Source organism: Xenia sp. Carnegie-2017, unplaced genomic scaffold (assembly GCF_021976095.1).
Source record: "Xenia sp. Carnegie-2017 unplaced genomic scaffold, XeniaSp_v1 HiC_scaffold_21, whole genome shotgun sequence".
In the NCBI taxonomy this organism is placed as follows: Eukaryota; Metazoa; Cnidaria; class Anthozoa; order Malacalcyonacea; family Xeniidae; genus Xenia; species Xenia sp. Carnegie-2017.
Genome location: NW_025813484.1, coordinates 1,811,397 through 1,836,465, shown reverse-complemented (window position 1 = coordinate 1,836,465; position 25,069 = coordinate 1,811,397). Strand labels below are relative to the sequence as shown.

Below are 25,069 nucleotides of genomic sequence, written 5' to 3'. Positions count from 1 at the left end.
GGAAACTTATCTAAAAGAAGAAATCAACCACATTGCTAAGTGGTCAATAGAAAATAAACTCACCCTTAATCCAAAGAAATGTAAAAAAATGATCATATGTTTCAGAAAAACTACTCCAACGTTTGATGAAATCTTAATCGATGATCAACCTTTCAAAAGAGTTCAAAATGTTAAAATATTGGGACTCACAATAAGAAGTGATTTGAAATGGAACGACCACATAAATGTTATCACTAAAAAAGCAGCAAAACGCAAGCAGCAATACTTCATTAAGCAGTTGAAACAGGCTGATGTAGATAAAAAGACCTAGTTTTATTTTTACTGCGCTATAATAAGATCAATTCTTGAGTACTATTGCCAAGTATTTCACTCTGCTCTACCAAAATATCTATCTGATGATTTAGAGCGTATACAAAAGGGAGCCATGGGCATCATATTTCCTGGAGCACATTATAAAGATGCATTAACATCAGCTGTTATTCCGACCCTATTCGACAGACGTGAGTCTCTCAGTAGGAGATTCTTTAATGATATAGTGAAGAATAGAATGACAAACTTTACAATTTATTACCTCAAAGAACTGGTGGCATTTATAATCAGCTAAGGACAAATAAAACATTTTATGCAACTAAATATTGCACAAATCGTTTTAAAAACTCTTGTAATCAAATTTCTCAAGCGAACATATGAAAGTTTTAAAATTAGAAAGTATTACATTTAGTAGTTATACACGTCTACACATAAAAAATAGTCATCATAAACGCTTAAGAGTTATATTTAACTTGTATTGTGCAGTGGCCTGTACAACATTTACAAACAATGTAGAGCAAAGTTGATATTCCTTGGATTTCGAACGGGACCGAATGTCTGTGAAGTAAATACTCCTGCTTTAACATGTCATCAGGAAACAAAGCAATAATATAAAACACAAATTCCTGAAAAGCTCTTTCTATGAAAATCACTAAAATTTGCAAGTATCATATGTAATTGTAACAAAGGCATTTATCATAAAAACCTTGATAAATTTTTCCAGGAAGATAGATATTTTCCAAGAAGACTTATGCAAAATTTAATAAATATTTATAGTCAACGACAACATGTTATCATTTGAATACTTCAGCCATGTTAAGGACACTAGCATTTCATTCCATCTGATCGGCTCAGCTCTCCCTTCCTTGATAAAATTCACCTATCTGCCACGCTGGGTTTTCCTTACAAGGCCTTGGCACTGCATAAAACATTCCTCCAAAATTTTTGTACACGAAAGTCTTGCTTTGAGAGCCGCACGGATAAGTTATTTCAGGTACATGGTACGTCTCAGTTCTCATTTCCAAAAACTGTGACCAGAATTTCTTCATTTTCCATGGATAGCTGCCATGCACACCTAAAAAACTGGCACAAATATCACCCGTCTTTACTATAGAAGTGTAGTCCACAACGTCATTAATCACCCTTGGGTCTCCAAAGTACGTTACCCCTGGAATATTGTTAATCCACATAATCATCGCCTGGTCACCGTACGGGTGGCACATGAGAGATGAATTTCGTTCGCGGAGAAAATGTTGAGCCAGGTCATTGCTAACGATTACAAAGCCTTCGTCAACTCTGATGCCGCCTAAAAAACCACAATTACAAGGTTTAACTTCGTTGTCACATTACTTTGCAATGTTTAGAAAGGAATTAAAGGATCATTCCCAACGTATAATATAGAGTATTATAAAAAGGGAGGAACAGTAAAAACTCCTGTAAGCTAACACCCTTGGGACCAAGACCTTGTATATGCTTACGGGAGATGACCACTTGGAGAGGCAATAAAGTATTGGCAAGGACCCAAAAACAGTGTCAGCGCGAAGAGGTGTCCGTAAGTGAAAGTTTGGGTGTGGTCTTTTTCACCAGACGACACTTGACTAACGAAGCATAATAACATCTATCAATGACAACTTACCCGGTGGCGAACAATGTACATAACCCCAGTATAGTTTTTTTTGTGAACGATATGGTAACTCACGCACAAGTCTATCCATGCACACAAAATAATCATCGTCGACGCGCAAAAAATATTCAAACTTGTAACGAGAATTTGCCCAGTTTAGCATCCACAGATATCGGAGAGCAAAATTAATACCTCCAGGACTTTGTGCTAGGATCAAATCCCTGTGAATCGATTGCTCTTTCATGAGTGGTGCGCGAATTGTCGGTGGCAAAAGGTTGCCATACATGTCCCGAGCATCTGTGAAAAACAGGCAAGGTATGCTGTTTTTTCGACATTGTTTCAACCATGTTGTTCTGATCGCATTCCTACGCTCTTTTCTCTGTGGTGCACTCATGATACCAACGAAAATAATTACCTTCTTCTTAATACGACTTTTCACTTTTTCTTCGAAGAAAATGCTAGGCGAAAGCGTGATGCTTCTTTTTTTTAAGGCAGTATTTTGTTCATTCAGTAGAATATAGAAAATTGTTAAAATAACAAAAATAAACCAAATAAACCATCTTGATTGCTTCTTCTTCATTATTTCTCAAAACTATGGTTGTTTTCATCCCAACGATGCTGCTATCCACCATGTTAAAAAAAAGGTTAACTAAGTTATATATACGGGAATTTCCACCTCTAATTATTTACTTTACAATTATATTTTGGATTGCATATGAGAAGGCAAACCTGAGAAAAGTGTGTAACTTATGATCATAAATTATTCAAATGATCATGACTTATCCTCCTTACGCCATATGTTTCTTTCCACGAAATTACTCTTATCGTAAATTCAAAGGCCATCGAGGTCGATAAAAGGGAGGTAAACATTAGTTATGCATAATTATTTGCAAGGTGAATAATAAAAAGTGTTATAAATTTAATCGTGTTCAATGTTAAGGCTGAAACACACTAGGCAGTCGCTTTAGTCACGCGTCTAAAACTACCGCTTTGCGTGGTTACTAAGCTAGTAGCGTAGTCGTGTCATCTAGTCGCTTTGAAAGTTCAACAAGTTGAACTTTTGACATTGGTCGCTTCAGTTGCTTTACACTGATTGGCCAATAGATACATTTTAACTTCCTAAATGCATATCATATTCCTGTCATATGCATCATACGAAATTTATAGATTATACCTTGGAAAACGAAGGCAATATATAGTGAATTCACCCTGGAATCTTTCAGTTTTTATATGACTTATCATATAGGGACAATAGGAGCTACAATCTGGAACCCTAATGCACAGAATAAGATTATCAACGATATAAGCGTATAAGTATAAGTCTGATGATAAGTCTTGTAATATCTTGAATATCAAGAAAACGAGATGTCCCTGTTCGGAATTTGTTTTATTTTGTATTATTTGAAATTGTCTGCTTGTCCTGGTCATATACGCGTAATGGGCTATGATCATATTGGCGTGTTTTAACTGGCTTGTTCTCTTTTCTCCACATAGTAGTTTGTACTGAGTGAATATTCATATATTAGTAGCTATAATAAAGGCTCAAATAGAAAGTCTAAGTAATGTCTGTGTCTGTAACAAACAGAAATCTTCGCCATGTTCAATAGACGCCACGGTAAATGTCGCGATGGTCGCTGCATGTGTGTTTCTGGCGTTCAAGCGACTGACGCGTGCGCATCAATTCGCTTTGGACGCGCGACTGAAGGGACTGCCTAGTGTGTTTCAGCCTTTATAAAAAAGACATACTCTGAAAATAAATTTTAGGACGGCTGTTATGAGCGATAAAACCATAAAGATTACAAAACCAAAGATAATACAATAAAATACAAATAAAATACAATAGCTGCACTATGTATGTCGGGCAAAATTATTGGAATTATTGTTCACAGTCACTGCAACTCGCTATAGCGGCATGTTAAAAACATGTAGCTCTATTTATACTTTGACAAACCTTCACTTTTATTCCCACTGCTTTTTTCACATAACTTCGCATATTCTGAAGAGAAAATTGTGCCAATATATAACCATAGGTCACGCAGAAACATGTTTCATTTTTTTGTAGTAATACAAGCGCGACGTATGTGAATACATTCCTTGAAACTTGATTCCTGTGCAGTGTTTGTCGCGATCTCGCGCGACTTCCACGTATAAAAAAAAAGGAAAAAAAGGTTGTCTTATTCATAGCAGTTTAATAAATAACACTGTGATGAATTTAGTGCTCAGTTACCGTGGAGAGTCTGCTTCAAGTTCATGTTTCAAGTTAGACAGGTCATCATGAGTGATAAGTCATAAAATGAGTACTTTCACATTGACACACATAAGCTCCATACTTTTGTCGTACATCCTTATAAGTATTGCTGATAACCTGATAACTATTGCTGGTGGAAGTGTTGTATTGTACAACAAAATGAAGCATCTTGTCTCCTTGACAAGTCTATGCAAATTCGAGTACAAAAAGCGATACACCAATAACAGGTGGCTACAGCAATAAAGCTAAATGAACAAATATTGTGCGTGAAACTAGTCTCATGAATTTTTTCCAGAAGCATTGGAAAAAGTTCAATAAAGAAAAGCAAATGAAGTTAATTCATGTAGTTTGTTATTTAATCTAAAAGCATGAAGAAAAGATAAATTATCTCTTCATGTTTCTGAAATTGTTACGGAGAAAAGCGGCACTTGTATAGTGCCAACTATTGTGATTATTGAATATATAACATATATTTTATCAAAGCTGCAATCACTGAATTCAAACAGTTTTTACTAACTCAGAATATATAATTTTCTGTCGACAAACCTCCTCACCTACAACATTGGCATATTTTTGCCTTATTCTGATGTAATGCGTTTCAAAGTACAGACGTTCAACATTGTTAAACCAATATTGTTAGACAATGATTGCGTTCAAACTTCAAAAACATGGAATTGGCATCTCGAATGAACTTCTTTGATCGTAGCTGTGATTCTCCTCCGGGAGAAGATAATGATCGTATGATCACACACATACAAAATACATTGGAAAGTTTCGAGTCATCTTTCCCCAATAGTGCAATTATTATTGCCGGTGATTTCAATAAATTAAAATTGAAGCGCAGCACCGTAAAATTATTCCAGCTAAAGCCAATGGTCAGTTTCCCAACCCGAGGACCTAATACTCTTGATTAGATTTTTTTAAAACATAAATAACTATTATAACCTACCGACTAGTGCTCCAACGTTCCCTCGAGGTATATAAGAATGATCGTCCATGGATGAGTAGACATCTAAAGACACTGATCTCTAGACGTCAAGACATGTTATCTACAGATTTAGATAACGATGAAAAAATTTTATGTGATAAAATCAACGAATCCTTTATAAATGTGATGCAAGAATATTGTACGCTATTTCCTGATGTGTATGTGTGATCGAAGTCGATGAAATCGAGGTTGTTGAAAAGTTAAGAAAAATTAGTCACTCAAAGGCCGGCGGTCCCGATGGCGGATACAGAAAGACTATACAGATATTCTCACGTTAACAATTACACTAATTTTAAATGTCTTTCGAAAACTATCAAGTTCCTGGGATGTGGAAAATTGCCGATGTCGTCCCACTGCCCAAAGCATCAATTATCAAAAATTTTACACAGGATTTGAGACCGATCTCACTTACTTCCACTCTATCCAAAATTGCAGAAGAATTTGTTATTGAAAAAGTTATAAAACCAGTCATGTTAAGATGCATGGATAAGCATCAATATGGTTTTATCCCTAAATCATCAAAAAAACTATCCATGCTCTCATATCGATAATTCATCATTGGCTACAAATGACTGACGGAAAAGCCGTCGCAGTTTGATCTGAGTTTAAAAAAGCATTTGATATGATAGATCATAATCTCCTAATTGCCAAGCTTTTAAGTCTTGGGATTAAACTTTCAACCATCAACTGGCTTATTGATTTTCTTAGAGACAGGAAACAAAGAGTAAAACTCAATCAGTGTGTGTCCGACTGGAAAAATGTCCCTGCAGGAGTGCCTCAAGAAACCCGACTAGGACCATGGCTATTTTTAGCCATGATCAACGACTTAGAAATATCTGAAAAACAGAATCACTAATGTGGAAATTTGCAGATGACACCACTCTTCAGAACTAATTTCAAATGATCGGGAAACTTATCTAAAAGAAGAAATCAACCACATTGCTAAGTGGTCAATAGAAAATAAACTCACCCTTAATCCAAAGAAATGTAAAAAAATGATCATATGTTTCAGAAAAACTACTCCAACGTTTGATGAAATCTTAATCGATGATCAACCTTTCAAAAGAGTTCAAAATGTTAAAATATTGGGACTCACAATAAGAAGTGATTTGAAATGGAACGACCACATAAATGTTATCACTAAAAAAGCAGCAAAACGTCTATACTTCATTAAGCAGTTGAAACAGGCTGATGTAGATAAAAAGACCTAGTTTTATTTTTACTGCGCTATAATAAGATCAATTCTTGAGTACTATTGCCAAGTATTTCACTCTGCTCTACCAAAATATCTATCTGATGATTTAGAGCGTATACAAAAGGGAGCCATGGGCATCATATTTCCTGGAGCACATTATAAAGATGCATTAACATCAGCTGTTATTCCGACCCTATTCGACAGACGTGAGTCTCTCAGTAGGAGATTCTTTAATGATATAGTGAAGGATAAGAATGACAAACTTTACAATTTATTACCTCAAAGAACTGGTGGCATTTATAATCAGCTAAGGACAAATAAAACATTTTATGCAACTAAATATTGCACAAATCGTTTTAAAAACTCTTGTAATCAAATTTCTCAAGCGAACATATGAAAGTTTTAAAATTAGAAAGTATTACATTTAGTAGTTATACACGTCTACACATAAAAAATAGTCATCATAAACGCTTAAGAGTTATATTTAACTTGTATTGTGCAGTGGCCTGTACAACATTTACAAACAATGTAGAGCAGAGTTGATATTCCTTGGATTTCGAACGGGACCGAATGTCTGTGAAGTAAATACTCCTGCTTTAACATGTCATCAGGAAACAAAGCAATAATATAAAACACAAATTCCTGAAAAAGCTCTTTCTATGAAAATCACTAAAATTTGCAAGTATCATATGTAATTGTAACAAAGGCATTTATCATAAAAAACCTTGATAAATTTTTTCCAGGAAGATAGATATTTTCCAAGAAGACTTATGCAAAATTTAATAAATATTTATAGTCAACGACAACATGTTATCATTTGAATACTTCAGCCATGTTAAGGACACTAGCATTTCATTCCATCTGATCGGCTCAGCTCTCCCTTCCTTGATAAAATTCACCTATCTGCCACGCTGGGTTTTCCTTACAAGGCCTTGGCACTGCATAAAACATTCCTCCAAAATTTTTGTACACGAAAGTCTTGCTTTGAGAGCCGCACGGATAAGTTATTTCTGGTACATGGTACGTCTCAGTTCTCATTTCCAAAAACCGTGACCAGAATTTCTTCATTTTCCATGGATAGCTGCCATGCAGACCTAAAAAACTGGCACAAATATCACCCGTCTTTACTATAGAAGTGTAGTCCACAACGTCATTAATCACCCTTGGGTCTCCGAAGTACGTTACCCCTGGAATATTGTTAATCCACATAATCATCGCCTGGTCACCGTACGGGTGGCACATGAGAGATGAATTTCGTTCGCGGAGAAAATGTTGAGCCAGATCATTGCTAACGATTACAAAGCCTTCGTCAACTCTGATGCCGCCTAAAAAACCACAATTACAAGGTTTAATTTCGTTGTCACATTACTTTGCAATGTTTAGAAAGGAATTAAAGGATCATTCCCAACGTATAATATAGAGTATTATAAAAAGGGAGGAACAGTCAAAACTCCTGTAAGCTAACACCCTTGGGACCAAGACCTTGTATATGCTTACGGGAGATGACCACTTGGAGAGGCAATAAAGTATTGGCAAGGACCCAAAAACAGTGTCAGCGCGCAAGAGGTGTCCGTAAGTGAAAGTTTGGGTGTGGTCTTTTTCACCAGATGACACTTGACTAATGAAGCATAATAACATCTATCAATGACAACTTACCCGGTGGCGAACAATGTACATAACCCCAGTATAGTTTTTTTTGTGAACGATATGGTAACTCACGCACAAGTCTATCCATGCACACAAAATAATCATCGTCGACGCGCAAAAAATATTCAAACTTGTAACGAGAATTTGCCCAGTTTAGCATCCACAGATATCGGAGAGCAAAATTAATACCTCCAGGACTTTGTGCTAGGATCAAATCCCTGTGAATCGATTGCTCTTTCATGAGTGGTGCGCGAATTCTCGGTGGCAAAAGGTTGCCATACATGTCCCGAGCATCTGTGAAAAACAGGCAAGGTATGCTGTTTTTTCGACATTGTTTCAACCATGTTGTTCTGATCGCATTCCTACGCTCTTTTCTCCGTGGTGCACTCATGATACCAACGAAAATAATTACCTTCTTCTTAATACGACTTTTCACTTTTTCTTGGAAGGAAATGCTAGGCGAAAGCGTGATGCTTCTTTTTTTTAAGGCAGTATTTTCTTCATTCAGTAGAATATAGAAAATTGTTATAATAACAAATATGACTGCAAAAGTAAACCAAATAAACCATCTTGATTGCTGCTTCTCCATTATTTCTCAAAACTATGGTTGTTTTCATCCCAACGATGCTGCTACCCACCATGTTAAAAAAAAAGTTAACTAAGTTATATATACGGGAATTTCCACCTCTAATTATTTACTTTACAATTATATTTTGGATTGCATATGAGAAGGTAAACCTGAGAAAAGTGTGTAACTTATGATCATAAATTATTCAAATGATCATGACTTATCCTCCTTACGACATATGTTTCTTTCCACGAAATTACTCCTATCGTAAATTCAAAGGCCATCGAGGTCGATAAAAGGGAGGTAAACATTAGTTATGCATAATTATTTGCAAGGTGAATAATAAAAAGTGTTATAAATTTAATCGTGTTCAATGTTAAGGCTGAAACACACTAGGCAGCCGCTTTAGTCACGCGTCTAAAACCACCGCTTTGCGTGGTTACTAAGCTAGTAGCGTAGTCGTGTCATCTAGTCGCTTTGAAAGTTCAACAAGTTGAACTTTTGACATTGGTCGCTTCAGTCGCTTTACACTGATCGGCCAATAGATACATTTTAACTTCCTAAATGCATATCATATTCCTGTCATATGCATCATACGAAATTTATAGATTATACCTTGGAAAACGAAGGCAATATATAGTGAATTCACCCTGGAATCTTTCAGTTTTTATATGACTTATCATATAGGGACAATAGGAGCTACAAACTGGAACCCTAATGCACAACCTAAATGCACAGAATAAGATTATCAACGATATACGCGTATAAGTATAAGTCTGATGATAAGTCTTGTAATATCTTGAATATCAAGAAAACGAGATGTCCCTGTTCGGAATTTGTTTTATTTTGTATTATTTGAAATTGTCTGCTTGTCCTGGTCATATACGCGTAATGGGCTATGATCATATTGGCGTGTTTTAACTGGCTTGTTCTCTTTTCTCCACATAGTAGTTTGTACTGAGTGAATATTCATATATTAGTAGCTATAATAAAGGCTCAAATAGAAAGTCTAAGTGATGTCTGTGTCTGTAACAAACAGAAATCTTCGCCATGTTCAATAGACGCCACGGTAAATGTCGCGATGGTCGCTGCAGGTGTGTTTCTGGCGTTCAAGCGACTGAAGCGTGCGCATCAATTCGCTTTGGACGCGCGACTGAAGGGACTGCCTAGTGTGTTTCAGCCTTTATAAAAAAGACATACTCTGAAAATAAATTTTAGGACGGCTGTTATGAGCGATAAAACCATAAAGATTACAAAACCAGACAAAGATAATACAATAAAATACAAATAAAATACAATAGCTGCACTATGTATGTCGGGCAAATTATTGGAGTTATTGTTCACAGTCACTGCAACTCGCTATAGCGGCATGTTAAAAACATGTAGGTCTATTTATACTTTGACAAACCTTCACTTTTATTCCCACTGCTTTTTTCACATAACTTCGCATATTCTGAAGAGAAAATTGTGCCAATATATAACCATAGGTCACGCAGAAACATGTTTCATTTTTTTGTAGTTATACAAGCGACGTATGTGAATACATTCCTTGAAACTTGATTCCTGTGCAGTGTTTGTCGCGATCTCGCGCGACTTCCACGTATAAAAAAAAAGGAAAAAAAGGTTGTCTTATTCATAGCAGTTTAATAAATAACACTGTGATGAATTTAGTGCTCAGTTACCGTGGAGAGTCTGCTTCAAGTTCATGTTTCAAGTTAGACAGGTCATCATGAGTGATAAGTCATAAAATGAGTACTTTCACATTGACACACATAAGCTCAACACTTTTGTCGTACATCCTTATAACTATTGCTGATAACCTGATAACTATTGCTGGTGGAAGTGTTGTATTGTACAAAAAAATGAAGCATCTTGTCTCCTTGACAAGTCTATGCAAATTCGAGTACAAAAAGCGATACACCAATAACAGGTGGCTACAGCAATAAAGCTAAATGAACAAATATTGTGCGTGAAACTAGTCTCATGAATTTTTTCCAGAAGCATTGGAAAAAGTTCAATAAAGAAAAGCAAATGAAGTTAATTCATGCAGTTTGTTATTTAATCTAAAAGCATGAAGAAAAGATAAATTATCTCTTCATGTTTCTGAAATTGTTACGGAGAAAAGCGGCACTTGTATAGTGCCAACTATTGTGATTATTGAATATATAACATATATTTTATCAAAGCTGCTATCACTGCATTCAAACAGTTTTTACTAACTCAGAATATATAATTTTCTGTCGACAAACCTCCTCACCTACAACATTGGCATATTTTTTCCTTATTCTGATGTAATGCGTTTCAAAGTACAGACGTTCAACATTGTTAAACCAATATTGTTAGACAATGATTGCGTTCAAACTTCAAAAACATGGAATTGGCATCTCGAATGAACTTCTTTGATCGTAGCTGTGATTCTCCTCCGGGAGAAGATAATGATCGTATGATCACACACATACAAAATACATTGGAAAGTTTCGAGTCATCTTTCCCCAATAGTGCAATTATTATTGCCGATGATTTCAATAAATTAAAATTGAAGCGGAGCACCGTAAAATTATTCCAGCTAAAGCCAATGGTCAGTTTCCCAACCAGAGGACCTAATACTCTTGATCAGAATTTTTTAAAACATAAATAAGTATTATGCCTTACCGACTAGTGCCCCAACGTTCCCTCAAGGTTTATAATAGGGAGTTTTAGCAAGAGTACGACTAAGAGAACGAGTACGAAATTTGACCGTGTAAAATGATCGGGGACGCGCCTGTTAGCTTTCTGGCAGCGGCAGAAGCTTTACATACTAATCGCTAATAAGTACAATATGTTTTTTGTATAAAGATTTATAACACAAATCAAGACAATACGGTGGCCCACAATGCAACGTCAATTTCAAATCATCACACTAAAATTAAATTCATACCAAATTGAAATTCATCACGCCATATTGAAATTCATCACGCCAAATTGAAAATTTCAATTCGTGCCAGGCCCATTCGTGGTCAGTACTTCATGTTGCTTATAATTTTATTGTTTTTTTTCAAAATGGCAAATTGTCATTCTTGTAATGCTCAAGTCGCACTTCGGGATAAATATTGTAGTCAGTGCGGAATTAAATTGTGTTGTGAGGTTGTAGCAATCAAGTACTACAACTTAGTGGACCAGGTTGTATGAGCGGATATCGGAGAATGTGGCATATTCTTAGCAGGGAAGGATTTATGATACTGAGGCAAAAAGTTCAAGAGTTGTTAAAGGAATTAGATCCTGAGGGTTGCGAAGCAAGACGAGCTCATTGTTTAAGGCGGAGAGTTTATGTAAATCCGGGTCCAAATGTTTGTTGGCACTTGGATGGATATGATAAACTGAAACCGTTTGGTTGCCCCAATCATGGGTGTATCGATGGTTTCAGTCGTAAAATGTAATGGCTGCATTTGACTAAGTCAAACAATAATCCACAAGCGATACTTAAAATTTTCTTAAACTTAGTCATGTCGTGCCATGGCTGCCCTAAAAAGTTATGAACTGACCTGGGAACCGAAAATGGCCTTGTTGCAGCTGCACAATGTTACTTCACAAATAATGACCAGTCTCATGTGTATGGTACATCTCAACACAATCAAAGAATTGAAGGGTGGTGGTCTTACTTTAGAAGAAGCCGAGCAAACTTTTGATTCCAACAAGACTTGATGGATCAGGAAGTTGTTTCAACTGGAAATGGAATGCCTATGATTTTGTTTTTCAAGTCTTATTCAACAAGACTTGAATCATGTAAAAGATCATTGGAATACACATTATATAAGAAGATCAAGGTTTGAGACCATGCCAGGAAGGCTGAATGAGTTATATTACCTTCCTGAGAGGCATGATTCAGAAGATTTTCTTCAACCTGTAAATCAGCATCAGTGTGACCAGGTTCTACAGACCAATTATCTTGATAAAAACAAAAGTGAATACAAAGAGTACTTTGTACATGTCATGGATCAAGCAGGCTTAGAGCTGCCTTTAGATTGGAGACGAGCCTTGGATCTTTACAATGAATTAATTTACATAGCAGAAGACCATTGATTTTATACCTGTTTGAGAGGATTGCCTTTTCAAGGTCTGCATTTGATGACAGAATAATGCAAAATGACTGTTATTACAAAAAAGCTGAAAATGAGCATTTCATTTTACAAAAATTGTTTTTTGATTGTTAAGTTAACATGGTTATTTAACATCAGTAAACCTAAAGTTTGTGGAATCTTTCTGATAATAACATTGTATATAATTTTCTGTTTACTATGTCTGAATAACTGTGCTGACATCTTATAAATTTACGATACTTTAAAGTAACAGCCAAAAGATATGCTGTGAATTGAAACCAACATCAACTAATGTGTTATGTAAATTAAACCATACTCTTATAGTCTGTGTCAATTATACAGTTTCAAATGCTTCTCTTGTTTACAACTTAGTGTTGGAAAATTAAGGAGTTGCTAAAACACCACTTTTACATATTGCTAGCAAAAAGAGATGCTGAAAATCACCAGTTTTGCTCATGTGTGCAACATGGATTGTTATGGTACGCCACAAGCTCCAACAATAGGAAAGTAGGTAGTATGATTAGGATTCCTTAATAGGCAACCATGATCAAATCTGACAGTTATTTTTAAAACATCACCATTTAATGATCGATGTTTTTGGCCTGTAAGCCAACCTAAGATACCTGAAGGTGTCAGATTTGCCATTATGGAATGAGTGCTTTAATCTACTTCTTCATCATCATCAGCATACTGATCAGTTTTAGCGGGGGTGGTATCATTGCCGTGAAATTTCCTCTTTGTATCCAGATATGTGATTATCTTCCATTGCCATGAAATTTCCTCTTTGTATCCAGATATGTGATTATCTTCCAGTGCCATGAGGAAATCTTGAAAGTTATCCATGATGGTTTCTTCAAGCATTCTTCTTGAAGTACCATCATCAGAATAATCAGGGCACAGCAGAGAAAAAAGATAATTTGCATCTACATCGTGAGTTTCTTTCCCATTCACCAAAACATTTTTGGCTACTTCTTCATTTTCTTTAACTGCTTGCAGTACACCGGAAACTTTTAGCCCTTTAGCAAACTCTTTGACAAAAAGAATTTGTTTGCCAATTATGCTCACCATTACAGTTCCTATTATGTCATCAGTGTGCAAGCCATCTATAATGCCAGTGTACCCACTCTCAATAATGAAATCTGTGAGTATGAACATCTTTCTTTATACTTTCCAAGAGCTCACGATCAGCTTCAGTAAAGTGCTCTTCTAACACTAAATTACTCATATCAATATTAAGATTAAGCATCAAGTTGTAAGCACTTTCATCCAAAATGCATGGTGGAGGACCTCCTTGAGCAATGGAAGTAGCAGGAAATTGACCACAAGCTCTAAAGTTTCCATTCTGAATATTGTACACAGAGTCAATTAGTGTTCCATTGCAAAACATTGTCGAACTCATTTGCGAGATTGCTTCAGATAAAAATTCTTTCGACATGGCACCCGAGGCAATGCCATCTTCTCCCATGTATTTAACTTGAAGTACTTGTTGGGGTCAGATCTTTTGCATTCTCGCTGCCATAATGATAAAGATCAAAGAATTGAAGAACTGCGTCACACAACAAGGAAAAACTGTTCATTGTAGTCTACGTTTTTCTCAATGCCTTTCATAAATGTGGAAAGATCGACGTTGTCAACTTTATATGAATTGGGAATGTCTCTCTTGGTGCTGGTGATTCCTCATCAAGTTCAAGCTGTAACTTTTTGACTAGGTTCTCATCACTCAAAACTTGAGAATTAACTTGTGAGAAATCTTCACAGAAGTGAAGATTTTCATTAAAAAATTCCTCATCTTCATTATCAGATGACTTGCTTCGAAATCTCTTCCTGGATGTAGAGGCTTTTTCTCTATAATCTTCCTCTTCCTGTAAAATAAAATCAGTTTTTGTGCATAAATACAAAGTGATCTTGTTATAATCTCTTCCCAGTTCTTCTTTGTATTGTTTTAAAGTAAAAAACTGCTTCTTTTATCCAGGAAGGAAAAGAGCTTCTTTTCCATCTTCGAAAAGGAGCATGTATTCTTCATCATCATCATAGAGATTGCTATGAAATGCTTTCCACTTTATTGTTGTATTTTTCAAAATTTCTTTGTAAGGTGCTTCATGTGACACATTCAGTGCCATTTGTTTTCCACATTTTGGTTTTATGCTTCTTTCTTTTTTATTGAATTCAAACAGACCTATAAACACCTTAACAGTCTTGTCAGAGCTTTTCTCCTTTCGTCCCTTCCCTTTTGAAAGAGTAGATTTCCATTGAGACCCTTTAGTTCTTTGGTATTCATTAAATGTTTTTATTGATTTCTTTCTGTGAGTGGATGCATTGTTTAGCTCTTCATCAACAAATTATTCAGATTATAATTCATCAAAATGTGAAAAAGATATTGACTAGTTCAGCTATCATAAAAACACCTGCTAATGTTGGCTATATTCCAAAGAGCTTGTATCCTAATGTTGTGACCAATCTATCAAATTTAACACTCAAAATTCAAGTCTCATAAACTGTATAAATGCAAGATGCTTTTAACCACATAACGATTGGCAATTTTAAAGGTCACAATTTATAGTATGTATTTGTGTTATCTTCAATAATATTTTTCCTGAATTGAACCAGCACTTTAATGCTATGAAGGTAAACAGGAATGTTATTAAATTACAGCACATGTCACCAGGCTTCATATAAATGACAAAATGAGCAATATCAAGCATCTCATGTATTGTTTTGCTTTATAAATGATAAAAATGAGCTTTTCATATTCATTTAGTGAGTTTAAACTTCAAAATCAAAAATTATCTCAGTTCACCTGATTTTATCTTTTGAGATTTGGTGATTTGACCAAATTCATCTGCATTAGATTGAGTTGGAGAACACAGAATAATAGGAAAAACAAATTTAAAATAATCTCAAATTCACATACTCATGCTATAGCATTCTTTTTTTGTCCTTGAACGAATTGTACGTGGTTGTAAGACAATGTCAGCGAGTTACGTGCACTAATCTTAAAGAAGTGGCTCTATCTCAATTGAGAGTCTCGCTTATGAGTTGAAAGAGCTACCGGACACAAAATAAGCCAATACAAAATGCAATTGCTCTTGTGTGAAAATGGATTTGTTACGCGGCTAAGTTGTTGGCTGTTTTTCGTCAGCAAAACTTGGGATGTTTACAGCACTGACGAATGTAGTGCACCGTCCATAAAGCTTTTATTCTAAAAGCCTTTGCCATAGAAGATACATATGTGATTAAAAACACAAGGTAAAACTTTGCTGATCAACAACATCTCGCCCATAATTGTCTTTGAGAAACTAAGCCGCCATATTTAACTGTTTTTTGACAAGTTTACTATGCTCCATAGCATAGTTAACTTTAACTACCTTTTATTACCTTTAACTACCTTTAATAACTGCAGTTAGCGCTAATTACTTTATTATACAATCGACTTAACAGCATGGTTAAATGTAACTACTTTTTAAATGCAAAAAGTGCAGTTAAAAAGTAGTTAAGAGCTTTATACAACCGGCCCCAGAAGTTTAGTCTCATCAGTCAAATGGAAGAAGTTCAAATATGTCATTATTAAAGCCACATAGTTCTTGCTAGTATTCAAGTAATAAATTCCATACACAGAATGTCATTCGCAAGCAGTTAAAGACATAGTAGCATTATAACAATTGCACTGATATTTATAGTACTCAGCACCCAATATTTTTCCGTCAATTTAAATCTCATCGATATTCGTATCTAAACCTGTGAAAGACTAAGTTTATCAATAGTTTCTGTACAAGCTTACCTTTTCCACAGTTGGGGCAAACCTTGCAATCAACATGAGCATTTAAGCAATGACCACATTGACTGCAAGACATGATGGTCGCCCAATGAAATACGCGCCTTTAATTTATGATTTTTGTATTTTCGCCAGGTTTTTCGCATCAGAAATTGTATCGTGACATGAAGTAATGAATGTTCTTAAACAAAGCCGCTGAGGGCATGCGCGGGCATGATGATGAGTGATGAATTTGAATTTGGCGTGATGAATTTGAATTCAGCGTGATGAATTTGAATTTAGTGTGATGAATTTAATTTTAGTGTAATGATTTGAAATTGACTTTGCCCTTGTGGGCCAACGTAAGACAAAGTATATAGCACAGTGCCCACATTGTATTATATGTTCATTTGGCTTTTACAAAATATGCTTTATTTATATTAATTGTCGTCCAAGCGGCATCTCTGACACAAAACCTGTGGTCATTTTTATAACAAATGTTGCTTCAAACACGCATTGCGAAATACAGTAGTAATTCAATGCGTAATGCAACGTTTGCGTCCTGCACATATTTTACACACTTCCTCTTTTAATATTTTGCACGTTATCATTCTATATGATTGTCCTACTTTCTCAGCAGACTGGTGTGTCCTGCTTCAACTACGTAAAAAAAATTAAACATTGTACAATGAACATTGTATCTGTATTTGTTCATTGTACAATGAACATTGTAAGCTACTATTTACATCCTAGGAAATGGCCTATCCTCATTATGCCGAATATTCGCGCACTTTTCATTCTTACGTATATGTACTTGCGTTTTTCAAGTGCTTTATCGGTCTCGCATTAACTGCACCTAGATAGCCTATCCTTAATGTTCAATATTCGCACACTTGTCATTTTTGCGTACATGTACTTGAGTAGAACAAATTTCGCGTTTCATACTCGGTATATGGCGCAGACAATTCTTCAGCGTGAATCTGCAGAATGCTCAAACAAACAAGCAAACTTCCTTAGAGAAAAACTCGCAAGTGTGCAAATTCTGGAAAATTATCAACCAAGCTGCTTAAACGTGATCCCACATGTTACACTACAGTTGGGTAGAAGCATAAGGAAAAAACACGCGTTTTTTTCGTGTCATGAAGTGCTTATGAGATCTCAGTTAAAGTTCACGATGTAAACAAATGCAAGGCAATGTGCCATTTTGAAGCTTCAGCTACAGTTCAAGTGCACAACACAGATGATAAAGATGGCAAATCCTTATCCAAAAGCAGAAGATATAAAGATTATGCTTGTGAATGAACTCACGCTTCTTAGAAATAGCATTTTTAAATTCATGGAGAGAACTATACTTCGTTGAGTTACCTTTCAAGAAGAATCTATTTTCAAACAGTTTTTTCAAAACAGTTCTGAGAGAGCATAACTATTTCGTAACAACAAGAAGCTGAAAGCTGACCAAGCCACTTGAAAAATACTGTTCACATTGTTCAGGAAGTTTTTTTTATACTAGCCGCCTTTTCTTTGCTAAATAATTAAATGGACAGTTGAAGTGAAGAAACTCTGGTATAAAACCGATATAAGAGATCCAAAAATTTTATTTGACTAAAAGACCAAAATCGGATAAATTAACAGGTTTTACCATCTAAAACAACGATGAAAAAAAGTATAACTGTCGACTAACTGCAATTAAGCATTGACAGATATTGGAGAAATTTGTTGTTTACATAAAACATGGATAAAGCTGTTTTGCATATTATTGCTCTCATCAGTCTTCGATGGTCCTTGGAAAACACTACATCTCAACAGTAAAACTTCTTCTGAAATAAAATTTCCTTGATTCTTGCTTAAATTGTTCCTCTAATAATAGCAACTTATTTCAATGCTTCGACCGTTGTTAATTTATATGTAAGCTATGTTGATTCTATCACATCTATGTTTCAAATCAAATGTGTGGTAAGTTTCTTCGGAGTATGTTTCTTGTTGGATTTGACACCACAAAATTTTCAGTTTCTATTTTGGTGTATTTTCTAGTGATTTTAATTAAGTAATTTGATGTGCACTGAGAAAGGTCACAATTTACCTCGATATATTTTCTACTTAAATATTAAATTCTTCCTACTTATACATCTTTATTCGTTGCAACTAATCCATTTTTGCCGCTTCTTCCAGGGTAAAAGTCGGCGATAGTCCAAACAGGTTTTTCCCTACATGGTTTGGGTTTCGCCCTGTAAATGCCATTAAATTTCCTGTAGTCATAAGACGTCCTACTCATGTTACCACACGGATATGTCACAGGGGGTATGAGGTATGATGCTGTTTTTTTAGAATTCTGGTAATGCTTCCAGAATTGACTCATTCCCAGGGGATACGCTCCATGCAATGCAAGGAAATTTTCGCAAATGTTTTCATTTTGAAGAATGTTGTTGACTGATACCACTGCATGGTGTACCCTAGAGTCTCCGAAGTATGTCACCCCTGGGATACTGTTGATCCACATGACTATCGCCTGCGTACCAAAGGGATGGCACATTAACGACGTATATTGCTCACGGAGGAACTGCTGGGCTAGATCATTACTGACGATGACAAATCCTTCATCTATTCTCACGGCACCTGTAAAGTTATCATCAAACTTTTAGAATACCTGCACGTATACAAGTATACATGTGCATGTAGGATTACAAGAAACTTCATGGTTCGTTTGTTATAAGCTGACCAACCTGGAGGAGAATTACAATGCATGTAACCCCAATACAGTTTCCTCTTTTGACGAAATGGTAATTCACGTAAAAGTCTATCCATACAAATGAAATAATCATCGTCAACTCGTAGAAAGTAGTCAAACTTGTATCTTGTGCTTGCCCAGTTAAGCATCCACAGATAACGCCGTGCAAAGTTTATACCTCCTGGACTTTGTGCCAAGATCAAATCTCCATGAAGTCCGTTCTCCTGCTCCAACATTACGCGGATTTTTGCTGGTAACAATTTGCCATACATATCCTGCGCATCTGTGAAAAATAAGCAAGGAATCCCATTTAATCGACATTGTTTCAACCATGTTGTTCTCACCGCGTTCCTCCTTTCGATCCTTCGTGGTGCACTCATAATTGCAACAAACAACGTAAGAATTTCTCTGCTTTTTACGTCATTAAATGATCCTGGCGAATGGTTATTTTGGTTCCCAATCTTGAACAAACTACAAAAATAATCCATATTTAATACGAAGTAGGAGACTAAGATAATAACTGCTATCTTCACAAGTAGCCGCCATGACAACACGTTCAAACATACGCATTGTTTATTATAATTTTTCTGATTCATCTTTTATCTTGTTTCGTGGGCTGAATATCTACGATGAGTTGAATTTCTCTGTTGAACTATTATAAAGTATGAAATTTGATCTTTTATGTTTGGCAAAGAAGGCAAGTAAGCTCATGTAAACACCACGGTAAAACATTCAAAATTGCTTGGAAACACTCGCACTTCGTGTTCGTGTTCGTGTTCGTGCTTGCCACACAATTTCTCGTTTCTCGCAAAATTTCCCGCGTGTTTATATAGCTTTGTAGAAACTGGAAAATATTTCTTAAATATTAACCCATGCACTTCACAAATGTTGATACATTATGCTTGTATCAACAAGAATTTGTTGACTCATTATTTTCCCCGTAATGCAAGAAACTCACGTTCTTTTTCTTGAATTTGAACCATCAACTGTTGCTCGGTCGAGTCCACCAATGACCCAAATTGGATTTTTTCGACATGGTCTCGGGATGGCTCTATATTTACCTAAAAAGCTTCCATAGTTCAATGCTCTATCGTCCTTGTCGCTGCATGGAAATGTTATCGGAGGTGTCATGTAGAGTTTATTCTTTGCTGCGTTACGGTAGTGCTCCCAGAACAACTTCATTTTTGTTGGAAGTGCACCGTGCAACGCTATGTATTTTGCACAAATGTCATTGAATTTGAGAAAGTGGCGCGTTGAAATGACGTCATTGTGTATCCTTGAGTCACCAAAGTATGTTACCTCTGGGATATTATTTATCCACATTGCCAACGCTTGATCTTCGTATGGATGGCACATGAGGGTTTTGTTTTGTTCACGCAGAAAATATTGCGCAAGATCATTGCTCACGATGACAAATCCTTCGTCAACTCGGATGCCACCTATGAAAAATTAATTAATATAGTATTTAGTATCGACTGAGGTATGAAAAAAGGACTTGGCATGAACTTGACTTTACCTGGTGGATTGCAATTAATGTGACCCCAGTACAATTTTTTGCGCGGCCGTTGTGGTAACTCTCGCACAAGTCTATCCATGCACACAAAATAATCATCGTCGACGCGCAAAAAATATTGAAACTTGTAACGAGAATTTGCCCAGTTCAGCATCCACAGATATCGGAGAGCAAAATTAATACCTCCAGGACTTTGTGCCAATATCAAGTCACCATGAAGTTTTTGCTCCTGTAGCAATGGAACGAGAATTTTCGTTGGCAGCAACTTTCCATACGTATCCTTTCCACTAGTGAAAAAGAAGCAAGGTATTGCATTTTGTTGACACTGTTTCAGCCATGATGTTCTGAGCGCATTTCTTCTCTCGATATTTTGTGGTGTGCTCACAACAGCGACGAATAGAGTGACAACATCACTATTTCCTACTTCATTACTATCAACTCTTGATTGAAAATCATCCCGAAGTACTTCTTTATCAAAACTGCTGCGATCAATGTCCACGAAGAAATAGAAAATAATTAAAACACTAGCAATGTTCAAAAGCAGAAACATTTCTAAGAATATACGATATTTGTGCATCCGCATTGTGTCAAGAATTTTGGCATTTGTCTTATCAAATCTTCATTTAGTAATATAAATTTGCGATGAACGTAGAAAGGCTGTATATGTCGAGTTGAATCATTCACCGTCACTAGTCGCGTAAACGTATTTTAAAATACACATAATTGCCAATCGAATATACATGTAAGATCAGTGTTTTCTTTGTAAATATTTTGGTGTTCACTCACTGTAAAGTAAATATTGTTATAATGACCTGAAATTTACATAGCACCAAAAATTTGCAGACTGGCTATGAGTGCACTGCAAGATTCAATATATTGTTACTAACGTTAGATCCTTTGATGATCTCAATTATGACAATGAAAATACGATTAATTACGTATTTTTTGTACAACCAAACGGAATCACATAAAGCTGGATGTTTGACTTACTGTAATTAAATGCAAGAATGCAGTTGCATAAGAATATTTATTTGAGCGATTGAAGTTCTTTGAATGTTGTTAAGAGTACAGATACTTCAAAAAGATGCGCGTAAATAATATATTCACAAAAATATCAGGTAATATTGATGTGGTCATACACAATGAAATAGAAGAATATGCCTCTGATCTGGACATTATATTATGATTTTGAGATTGTCCACAAGTAATTCATTTCTGTTTTGTCAACTCTATCTGTCTCTTCCGCGGTAGAATTCTCCAATGCTCCAAGTTGGGGTTTCTCTGCATGGCCTAGGTCTAGCCCTGAACTTGCCACCAAAACTCGTGTAGTTGAACTTCTTATCTATCTCACCGCAAGGAAATGTCTCTGGAGGTACATCATACGTCTTTTTAGGTACTTTTATAAAATGCGCCCAAAATAGTCTCATTTTTGCTGGATAACTGCGGTGGTAAGCTATGTATTTTTCGCAAATGTCATCGTTCTTGAGAATGCTGTTCAATGGAGGCAACGTGTGGTGTACTCTGGGGTCACCAAAGTATGTTACTTCTGGAATATTGTTTATCCACATTGCCAACGCTTGATCTCCGTATGGATGGCACATGAGGGTTTTGTTTTGTTCACGCAGAAAATACTGCGCAAGATCATTGCTCACAATGACAAATCCTTCGTCAACTCGGATGCCACCTGTGGCAAAACAACAATAATTTGCGACAATATTTGAAGGTTGTAATTTTTTGTAGATTAGAATTTTGAAAAGATCTTTTTCTTTATGTAATTTAATATAATGCAAACAAATTTGGATGAACTAGCTTTGAATAAACCAAACGTAACCTCATCGGGTTGGAAGCGACCAAAAAGGGTTGGTGTCTGGAAGGGCACCTGGCCGCAAAAGATTATGATTCAATTATATGTTATGACCACAAAACATGGGCCGAGTATTGCCCAAAGTAGTTCGTGCGTGCTCCCACCTGCCCACGAATGGAATGGCGAGAAGGTGATTCGCTACATGGAACGTACCGGCGATTCATGACCGTAAGAGAAACTTGAAGAAGTGTAAAATCATACCCGGAAGTGACTTTGAGTCAACACGGAATGGTAATGCTTGACATCTGGAATAACAAAAAGCAGAGAAGAAGGTCAGAAAGATGGTATGATTCAAGACATAAAAATATAGAATTAAAGTCAATGCTTAGAAGTATGGTGAACATAGGATTGGTTCGAAAAAAATAAGAGAGCCAGGTAGAGGAATTGTGGAAAGAGTAAAGAGACCATGATAAAAGCATATGAGGAGGTGAAAGGAAGAACGAAATCTTGGTAGGAAGGAGCAAATGGATTCATGGTGGAGTGTGGATGTAATAGTAATACTGAAGAAAAACGAATAAGAAAAGCCATTTTATACCATGAAGAAAAGAGCAATTCAAGGTTGTTGGAATATTTTTAGTGAACGTGTATTTGTAGAAAATGAGCGGAACAGGTGAAACGTTTTAAGTATTTGAGATGAGTGATGGACCGACCGTTGCGAAAAAGCGAAAAAGAATGTACAAGGCAAGAATAAATGCTACTTGGTTGAAATGAAGAGAGATGAAGAATGTTTTGTATGATAGGATTGAAAGCCAGGATTTACACAATTGTCAGGCCACACATGACGTATTTCTCAGACTGTTGGGCATTAAAGAGGAAAGACGAAAATAGAATTGGATATAGAAGAAATGAGAAACAAACAAGACATAAAGCATCAGGAAATAGGGAAATTATTTAGACAAAACAGATCTGAAAATGTTAGAAATGATATTGGTACTTTTTTAAAAGACAGGTTAAAGAATGCGGGACTAAAAGAAGGACAACCGACAATGATAAGAACTAAAGAAAGCAACATCTCCGTTGGTATGGCGATTTATTTAAAAAAGAATGCTCAACAATTAGTGCGCCAAGCATTGGAAGAACACGTAAATAAGGAGAAGTCTAGGGCGACCGTTGCAAGATGGCAAGGTGATTTAAGCGAGAGATTAAATGAACGGGGACTTAAAGATGCACAGGATCGACAAAGTGGAGAAGAGAAATCATGACTAACCCTGTATAGGATAAGTTAAAGGAAGAAGAAAAAAATGCTTGAACTGTTTTTTCTCTGACGGATAAGAAACTTCAAGGCTAGGTGAAGTAAGATTTCAAGTAAAGTGACTTACCCACCTGGTGGTTCGCAATGCACGTAGCCCCAAAACAGCTTGTCACGTGGTCGATATTGCAATTCACGCACAAGTCTATCCATACACACAAAATAGTCATCATCGATGCGCAAGAAATATTGGAAACTATAGCGCTCATTTGCCCAACCCAAAATCCAGAGATATCGGAGTGCAAAATTTATACCTCCTGGACTTTGTGTCAAGATCAAATCTCCATGAAGTGATTGCTCCTGTTGCAATGGCTCCAGGAATGCTGACGTTAGGACCTTTCCTTGCATATCTTGAGAATCAGTGAAGAAGAAACACGGAACGCCATTTTCACTGCATTTCTTGAACCAGCTACTTCGTATTGCATCTCTTCGTGTCGACCAACGTGGAGCGCTTATTATCGCAACGAAAATCGCAACGTCTTTCTTTAAAATTGTTGGTTCAGCTCTGGATTTTTGAGCTCTTGTTGTTGGAATGGAAGCCTTTGTGCTTCGACTTGTTGCTGGCAATGTTTGTAAAGTGTGTTGTTTGCTGTTTGTAGCGTTCCCTGTCGCTTTGGTTTGAACTGTTGGTGTCTCAATTGCCATTTGCGATGGTTCAATGGACGTTTGATCTCTAAATTTGCCATGGAAATTACTCCAGTTATACAGCACGCACAATATTGGGAAAATAACGCAAAAAAATGCCACAAATCTTCGAGATATTTTGCAGCACTTGGAGTCATGCTCTTGCTTGTCCATCCGTCAAATCACAGTGTTGATGATCTTTATCAAATCTTTTTCCCCCAAACTAAGGTAGTAAAGTTCTTTATGTTTAGTGTTTTAGCACGAATAGCATATTAAAACCTATTAGCAGAGATCTTCATAAAGGTAGTTTCCGAAGCTATTTTTTGACGGCTTAGCATTTCAAAGCATTTGAAGGGAAATATGTAGTTTATTTAGCGTGCATAATTTACTAGTTAATCATACAAACGATGCACTAGATAAACGTCTGACAAAGTTCATTTCACACATCAATAAAGAAGCTTTTTGTTTACAAGATAATATCTTGGTTTTGCTTGTTGCCACGTAAACATATTGCCACATATTACTGTATAGATTACCAGCGGAAGTCAATTCGACCACTGAAACATTTTTGGTCACGTGAATTGTCACTGCTGTTGCAATGGAGTCTGAACAAGTTAGTTTGAACCAATGAATACATCAATGACCATTTACTTGATAGCACCCCATGATATAAACTCGCTCATTATAC

General features: G+C 36.1%; 3 protein-coding genes across 12 annotated transcripts; all 3 read right to left on the bottom strand.

Annotated features, from left to right (window-relative positions):
- Window positions 1–644: 644 nt before the first annotated feature.
- On the bottom strand, window positions 645–2,515 carry LOC124445001. The gene is made up of 2 exons (XM_046995717.1): window positions 1,946–2,515; window positions 645–1,615 (listed from the first exon to the last, which is right to left on the bottom strand). Exons 1-2 carry the CDS (start codon window positions 2,511–2,513, stop codon window positions 1,161–1,163), a joined length of 1,023 nt encoding a protein of 340 aa, XP_046851673.1. The 5' UTR covers window positions 2,514–2,515; the 3' UTR covers window positions 645–1,160.
- On the bottom strand, window positions 2,296–25,051 carry LOC124444995. The gene is made up of 8 exons (XM_046995703.1): window positions 23,832–25,051; window positions 20,090–20,570; window positions 19,127–19,602; window positions 18,835–19,019; window positions 8,993–8,996; window positions 5,131–5,209; window positions 3,885–4,071; window positions 2,296–2,554 (listed from the first exon to the last, which is right to left on the bottom strand). The coding sequence occupies exons 1-8, from the start codon at window positions 24,553–24,555 to the stop codon at window positions 2,513–2,515; spliced, it is 2,178 nt and encodes a 725-aa protein (XP_046851659.1). The 5' UTR covers window positions 24,556–25,051; the 3' UTR covers window positions 2,296–2,512.
- LOC124444999 lies at window positions 6,716–16,502 on the bottom strand. Of its 10 annotated transcripts, none has more exons than XM_046995709.1 (4): window positions 16,434–16,502; window positions 9,988–10,172; window positions 8,021–8,641; window positions 6,716–7,689 (listed from the first exon to the last, which is right to left on the bottom strand). In XM_046995709.1, the coding sequence occupies exons 3-4, from the start codon at window positions 8,598–8,600 to the stop codon at window positions 7,235–7,237; spliced, it is 1,035 nt and encodes a 344-aa protein (XP_046851665.1). In that variant the 5' UTR covers window positions 8,601–8,641; window positions 9,988–10,172; window positions 16,434–16,502; the 3' UTR covers window positions 6,716–7,234. The 10 variants fall into 10 exon arrangements, with proteins under 10 accessions (XP_046851665.1, XP_046851669.1, XP_046851671.1 ...); XM_046995713.1 differs by having other exon boundaries at window positions 9,988–10,032; window positions 16,434–16,499; XM_046995715.1 differs by having other exon boundaries at window positions 8,021–8,638; window positions 9,988–10,032; window positions 16,434–16,499.
- Window positions 25,052–25,069: the final 18 nt, after the last annotated feature.

What these genes read in the sequence shown, in the direction of transcription:
- LOC124445001 (XM_046995717.1), bottom strand. Translation starts at nt 2,513, where the DNA reads ATGAAGAAGAAGCAATCAAGATGGTTTATTTGGTTTATTTTTGTTATT. An exon ending in TGTACATTGTTCGCCACCGG is followed by an intron (nt 1,616 to 1,945) that starts GTAAGTTGTCAT and finishes GTGGTTTTTTAG; the next exon opens with GCGGCATCAGAGTTGACGAA.
- LOC124444999 (XM_046995709.1), bottom strand. Translation starts at nt 8,600, where the DNA reads ATGGAGAAGCAGCAATCAAGATGGTTTATTTGGTTTACTTTTGCAGTC. An exon ending in TGTACATTGTTCGCCACCGG is followed by an intron (nt 7,690 to 8,020) that starts GTAAGTTGTCAT and finishes GTGGTTTTTTAG; the next exon opens with GCGGCATCAGAGTTGACGAA.
- LOC124444995 (XM_046995703.1), bottom strand. Translation starts at nt 24,555, where the DNA reads ATGGACAAGCAAGAGCATGACTCCAAGTGCTGCAAAATATCTCGAAGA. An exon ending in GAACGTTGGAGCACTAGTCG is followed by an intron (nt 4,072 to 5,130) that starts GTAGGTTATAAT and finishes TATACGTGGAAG; the next exon opens with TCGCGCGAGATCGCGACAAA. An exon ending in CAGTGGGAATAAAAGTGAAG is followed by an intron (nt 2,555 to 3,884) that starts GTTTGTCAAAGT and finishes CATGGTGGATAG; the next exon opens with CAGCATCGTTGGGATGAAAA.